Source organism: Salvelinus namaycush, unplaced genomic scaffold (assembly GCF_016432855.1).
Source record: "Salvelinus namaycush isolate Seneca unplaced genomic scaffold, SaNama_1.0 Scaffold829, whole genome shotgun sequence".
NCBI lineage: Eukaryota > Metazoa > Chordata > Actinopteri > Salmoniformes > Salmonidae > Salvelinus > Salvelinus namaycush.
In genome coordinates this window covers 98,347-105,372 of record NW_024061563.1, presented here as the reverse complement: position 1 = coordinate 105,372, position 7,026 = coordinate 98,347, and the positions used below count along the sequence as shown (strand labels likewise).

The 7,026-nt window shown below is 44.7% G+C and overlaps 1 protein-coding gene across 1 annotated transcript; it reads right to left on the bottom strand.

Moving 5' to 3' along the window:
• Positions 1 to 560: 560 nt before the first annotated feature.
• LOC120042994 (suppressor of cytokine signaling 3-like) lies at positions 561 to 4,001 on the bottom strand. The gene is made up of 2 exons (XM_038987721.1): positions 3,780 to 4,001; positions 561 to 3,012 (listed from the first exon to the last, which is right to left on the bottom strand). Exon 2 carries the CDS (start codon positions 2,850 to 2,852, stop codon positions 2,214 to 2,216), a length of 639 nt encoding a protein of 212 aa, XP_038843649.1. The 5' UTR covers positions 2,853 to 3,012; positions 3,780 to 4,001; the 3' UTR covers positions 561 to 2,213.
• Between the last annotated feature and the right edge of the window lie 3,025 nt (positions 4,002 to 7,026).

The window sequence follows — 7,026 nt, the reverse complement described above, 5'->3', positions numbered from 1 at the left end:
ACTTTGCATGGTAAAGGGAGGGGCTTAGACAACAGATTAGATACTGAGAGAAATGTTTCCTGATCTGTTTAGATAACAGTCCCTTTAGGAGCTGGTTTCTCGGACGCAGGTTAAGCCTAGTCCAGGACTAAAAAGCACGTTTGAGTCCAGGATTAGGCTTCTGTGTCTGGGAAATTGGCTCCTAAAAGTCTAGTTGTTAGTGAAATAATAATGAAAAGATCAAAATCTTAATTTGAATTGTCTGATACTCTATGTGCTGATGTTTGAGGTGTTGAATTTACTAGGCTACCGGTGACAATTAGCTGGCTGGCTAAGTCATTCAATGTTAATTCATGTGCATGGTTCCTGTCAAATGAACGTAGTAAACGACAATGAAATGAATACAAATGCAACATTATTTCTACCCAGCTGTTTTGATGTTATGTGTTCTGACTTCTTGTGGTTAACTAAAGGTGGGATGTTTTAGACATGTGTAGTGATGAGAATCTAGTGTAAAATACCCAAAATGTATAGTCATGTATGATGTAACCCCCCCAAAAAATAAGGTCACACAACAAGGATGTCATTCATTAAAAAAATAGTGCTCTTTATTATAAATTATTGAAATGTCATATGAATATAAATATGTGCAAAGTTTTTAGTTCTGCTTGCTTCTGCGATCTCTTTTTCTTCAAACTCGTTCATGCTTATACTGCAGCCAGTCACCTGGCTAGACAATAATGAATATCTTTATAAAAGATAGGAGAAAACCTGTTTGCATTTTTCTGTCAGTCATGTAAACGTTTTAAGAAAAATAAATTGAACAGGATGAACCTTAGATGCTCTCTTCGAGAGGAAGAGAGATTCTCAGATTTTAATACATTCAATAGCAAGTGATATCTGGTATCCTGTCTGTGGCACAAATACCACCACATTCATCGGGGTATATTTCCTATCCACTGAGGGCTTACCCAGACTCTATTTCCTCTGTATATAGTGATGTTATTATCTCAAGTATAAAAGCAACCCCTCATTTGTTTTTTTGTCATGCAAGAATTCGTTGTTCGGTCAAGAAACCGTTTTGTTGGTGAGTTCAGGGCAGGTTTGGCATGTTCAAATCAAAAGCCCTGCCAATCAACCAATCATTACACACATCATCAACACCTTAAGTCCCAAATATAATTTTCTCCATTCGGCCATTTGTGCCCTCACACTTCTGTAACATTGGGTCATAATTGGTTTGCAGTTCTGGCTTTTTCTTCTGACAAAATACACAAAAATTGACTCAAAGTGTAATGTTGGAGGTGGTGACGTTAAATGTCCCCTTTGGAACATGGGTTAGAATTCCGGTTGCTAGGCAGTTTCCTGGCAAGGCTGAGACAGAGATCCCAGTTTTCCCAGAGGAGGCCAACTAGCTTGGTGCTCCGACCAACGCGTTTAATACTTCCAGGCTCAGGGCTGATGTCCATGACTAATATCCAACAGCCAGCTAAGGACAGTCATTACAGCCAATCCTGCTGCAATGGTTCAATGGATAGGAGAGGCTGGTGTGTTTGTGTGTCTCTCCACAGCCAGACACCATGGTTAGCAGCAGTGGGAATGTGTGCTTCGTCAGAGGTGTGAAGGCAGACAAGATGCTGGCTCAGAGCCTTCATCGACTGAAGAGAGAGAGTGGAGGAAGTTATTAGTCATGCAGTGAGGTTAGAGTTGAGGTTGGCAAATAGTTCTTTTCTGGTCCAATCGAAGGCCTGACTGACACACATTAGCAGCACGCCGACCGTTCAGCCTCTCAATGAACCAGTCCTCCTTTCTCTCTCTCTCTCTCTGCATGAATGAGAGACTGGAAAGTCTGATGACGACGCCCACCTCTTGTCTTTTGGTTGGCAGCCTGTTGAGAGTGACTGGCTGACGTTGGACCAGTATAGCTCTACTCCTCATGGTAACGTTATATCACTCCTGGGCTTGGGAGATAGGTACAGTACAGCCCTTATGAGAACCACAATACCAAGCATCTTCTTCTATTTTCTCAGACTGACTCATGCTGCTGCCTTCCCCTCTGCCTTGTCACCCTGATGTGGGTGAACCATCCCTCTAAGACACAGAAACAGACAGTCATATTTCCCCCCCAGTTCTGTGGGGTACTGCCACACTGTCTCTCACACCGGCCCAAGTCCCCTTCATAACACCTTTATCAAGTCTGATGCCATCGAGGCACTACATGTCCAGAGAGGGGCCTAGATGGGCGCGTCGTACTCCTGCAGGAACTCTTTGAGCGGGTGGGGAAGCTGGTCCCGTTTGCTGGATATGTCCAGGTGTCCGTTGACTGTTTTCCTACACAGGTGCTGCAGGCTGGACATAGTGGAGGAGAAAGGTTTGAGGAGCTCCAGAGGGATCTTCTCCCCTCCAGAGTAGATGTAGTAGGAGGCGTTCCCTCCCCTCGTGTTTTTCTCCACCAACGAAGCCCCTTTGGTGGGTGGCATGTAGTGGTGGACCAGCTTGAGCACGCAGTCGAAGCGGGGCACAGCCTGCATGCTCTTGGGGTCCGTCTGGAGTAAGAAGGATCCGGAGTCACACTGGATGCGCAGGTTCTTGGTGCCAGACGCCGTCTTGACGCTGAGCGTGAAGAAGTGTCGGTTGTCGGAGCTGTCGCGGATCAGGAAGGTGCCGACGGACTCGGCGGCCAGCATGGCGTTGGCCTCCTTGCCATTGATAGAGCCCCAGTAGAAGCCGCTCTCCTGGAGCTTGTGCAGGGTGGTGAGGACGAGCTGGTACTGCACCTTGGAGCTGAAGGTTTTGTAACGGTGAGGCAGCCGCATGGTGGTGTCGAAGGGGCTGCTGCTCATGACGGAGTCAAACTGGCTGTGGGCTACCATGGCGCTGCGCACCGCTTCTTTGCGACCTGCCTGGTGAGCACTGGGCACCACACAGACAACAGAAGACTAGAAGGAGGAGGTCGGAGTGTAGAGGTCACGAATCTCCCTACAGAGGTCAAGGCCTTTAGTTTTGTTGTTGTTGTGTCTGGAGAGGATTGTCCTGGAGAAAAAGCAGAGAAAATCATCAGTGTCCAAAGTATCAGCTCAGAGTGGACCTCAGGGCATTTGGCAATATGATCCAAATAACTGACGTTTAGTTTATCAACTCAAGATATCCATATCCAGTTCTATCATTTTAATTATAGAAATACATAACAGTCGATAAAAGGTTTATTTATAGTGTAATTGTTTTAGGATTGAGAGTAATCTAATACTTCTCAACCCATGTAGCTCTCAGGCAAAGATTATGCTTTGGTTATAATTTCAAATATTCTAATTAAACTTCTCTAGTTACATAGTGGAACGTTTTTACCAATGAGGCCCTGGCTATTTTTTGTCCTGTAGCGGACTAGTGAGAACCACACGAAGTAATATGATTCAACACCGCGCATGTTGCTATCGTCACTCCAATTACGCACTGCTACATGATTTATAACCATATTATTTACGACAAATCGCCTATATGGCTATTGTATGTGAAAGGTGAAAGTGAAAACATTATATTTCAGTAGAATAGACGTGATTTGCAATTAAGCTACCGTGTACTCTGTCCTACTCATTTACAGGAAAGTTTTTTTTGTATCTCTGCCCTCCGGCTCAGTCACCGCGGTCAGTTCCAGTAAAGTCGAGCAGGCTAGTGAGCGGAATCATTCAACTGTTGCATAATTGTACATACAAAAGTCCCATGAAAAAAATCGCTAATGATTAATAATGATACATTGTCTTCGCTTTTGCTACTTCTAAACAATATAATGTCTTATTTCTTACCTTTTACGGTTTCTCTCTGTACTTGGAACTTTTAAAGTTTATCCAATTGCTTCAATCCCTTGAGTATATTTGTTTCCTTGAGCGTGATATCCTTGTCTTGTTCAAATTGTAACAATTGTATCCTTGCTGATGTGCAATGTCCTTTACAGTGTCAGTTGTGTCCTTTGTCTGTGTTCTACGTTGGACTGGCTGGACGTTGCTCGTACATCATTTGCCTCTGTAATGATCGCTCAGCGCTTGCGAGTAGCGCTCATAATGTGTCGGGAGGCTCCTCCCCCTTGTTTTTCCAGTAAGGGCCTCTTGGCAGATTGTCAGTAAGAAATCGTTTTTTTTAAAGGACGATTCCTGGTATTCAACAGAGAAGTCCTCCCCTCCCCCGCTGTTCCTCCAAAATGAAGTTATGGACTTCCAAGCAATAACTTTTCCTGCAGCGAATTGCTGCATTGTTATCGCCGTATTGTATTAGCTTTGCTGGTAATAGTAATGTTATTATAATGCACTAATTGCATTATAATACCACTAGACTACTATATATTTAGCATATTATAAACATTATAAGGTAATCAATATGTCCAACCTATTGGTTTGCAGAATAGGCCTATATAGTGAAAAACATGTTAAGGTAATAGCATGATCTGATACATTTGACGTTTTAAGAAGTAGTTTAATTAATCTGAGCACTATTGACAGTTGTTGGTAAATGGTCCTCATAGTGGAACAGCCAGAACACGCATTATTACACGCAGCTGCCAGCTGTTCCTCTCTGGCAGCGGCTGAATGCGATGCCGGTGCCCCGCAGAGGGCGCCAATATGTTTTGATTGGACAGTTCAAGCTTTATACCTACATTTATAACTTTATTATAGGGACATAGTTTCTTTGGCAATGGCTGTCAGTTTCTTTTGAACTGGCAACATTTTTACATCCTACTATCCTATACAGCTCAGTTATGCAGGCTGCATTACTTCCGGCAGTGATAGGGCTGCGCACATATTTCCCAGCGTCATCTGGGTTTGGCCGGGGTAGGCCATCATTGTAAATAAGAATTTGTTCTTAACTGACTTGCCTAGTTAAAAAAGGTTAAATAAATAAATCCCAACTGGATGGATGGCTATATGAGACCAAGTCACTATATGCTCACCATGCTCATAAACATGTCCATTTCATTCTTAATATCATTTTACATTTGAATGAAAGGAGTTGGGAAATTTGGGACACTACAGGAAGATGGAAAGATGGAATAGCTAATAACAAAACACAAAAAAAACACTGATCGTTTAACATCCCTTAGAGTAAATCACGTGATCTGATACATTTTGTAGTGTAAGACGTTGAACTAGCGGAGCGTATTCTAGTCGTGTCCAAAATGGCACCCTAGTACTTTAGACTAGGATCAATAGGGCTCTGGTCAACAGTAGTGCACTGCATGGAGAACTGGATGCCATTTGGGATGCAGCCCTAGTGTTATACTCCCTGTCTCCATGTACTGTAATGTGTGACTTGTTCCCTACTCATCATCCTCCCTTCCTGTTTACTCATCAGAGATCTGACTGACACAAGCCCTAAGAATGGGTAGGAAGATTAACCCAGGGTTTAACCAGCCAGTCTATGGTAATGAAGGTGCTTCAATGGTGAATGGGGGGGGATCTGAAAAGTTGCATTGGCTCCGAGGTAATGCAGAGGCATTAGGCTCAGAGGGCTACTTACAGTCTAGTGGCACACAGGCAACCCGGGCTCAAACACCAGGCCAGGTTTCTACCACTCCCTGCTATCTCACCCACCTCAATGTCCCCACTCTAATATTCATAGAGAGAGAGAGAGAGAAAGAGAGAGAGAGAGAGAGAGAGAGAGAGAGAGAGAGAGAGAGAGAGAGAGAGAGAGAGAGAGAGAGAGAGAGAGAGAGAGAGAGAGAGAGAGAGAGAGAGAGAGAGAGAGAGAGAGAGAGAGAGAGAGAGAGAGAGAGAGAGAGAGAGAGAGAGAGAGAGAGAGAGAGAGAGAGAGAGAGAAGGCCTAACAGTTACCTTCATGTCCCTCTGAGTACCAGGATATAGATCTGTTTTTCCAGGCTTTACAGGAAAGGCTGACCAAACGGGTACTATGACAACCAGGTGACATGTCATGTGGCGCTGGGGAAACTGTTATTATTTGCACAGCAAATATGGGCAGCAGCAGAGGGCAGCCCTCTCATGGTCAGGAGTGCCGGCAGGGGGAATGACTACAACGGGCTGACCCCACCTTTTGAGAGGGGGATGGTGGAGACTAAAGAGAGAGGGCAGGGGTAGGGCCGGCTCCAGGCATAAGCGACATGAGCAGGAGATTTGCTGTAAAACTGCACATTTTTTCTCTCTGTCCCGTGGCCTATGGAGCAGCAAGAGGAACTCTACCTTGAGGCTATGCTCAAACCCTACACCCCAACCTGAGTTCTCAGTTCTGCCACGTCTGGTCTCTTGGCCCCATCTTCCGAAAACATCTGAAACCCTACCTCTTCAAAGAGTATCTTAAATAATCCCACAGCACCCCCCCCTTAATAATAATACACTGTCTCCCCCCACTAGCACTGACTTTGATAATAGCTACTTTATTGAGGAAAAACATTGTACTATGATTGTGATATGTGGTGTTCCCACCAAGCTATTTTAAGATGAATGCACTAACTGTAAGTTGCTCTGGATAAGAGCATCTGCTAAATTACTAAAATAAACATGTAAATGTGACAAAATGAGCAGAATTGCATAACATTTGTTATAAAATTCTCAACTTCTCTCTGCCCCATGGCAAAATGTGTAGAATTGCAGGAAATGTGTAGATATCGCCATCAAGAGGGGGGCACTAAAAAATGTTGCCTGGGAGGGGTGTACCCCAACCAAATGTGGCTTAGGGCCCCCAAATGACTAGGTCCAGCCCTGGCAGGGGGGATGATGCATATTGGCATCATAATGAGCTTTGGAGAGAGCCAGCTGTGTCTACAGAGGTGAGTCAGGTGCCTGGTGATTCAGATCAGACCTCTAGACTGGGTGACTAGGGTTGTATCCTAAATGGCACCCTATTCAAGAGCCCTATGGGCCCTGGTCAAAAGAAGTGCACGACATAGGGGATAGGGTGCCAAATGGGACGCAGCCTAGGGGGGGAAAGCAGCCAGTAAGACAACTCCACTGTATTCCACTTGTTTTCCAGAAAACCCTGTTGTGTCATCAGTGTGAGACAGGCACACGGCTGGTTACCAGGCCCTCCTGAGGGAAGAATGGAGGT

What these genes read in the sequence shown, in the direction of transcription:
- LOC120042994 (XM_038987721.1), bottom strand. Translation starts at nt 2,852, where the DNA reads ATGGTAGCCCACAGCCAGTTTGACTCCGTCATGAGCAGCAGCCCCTTC.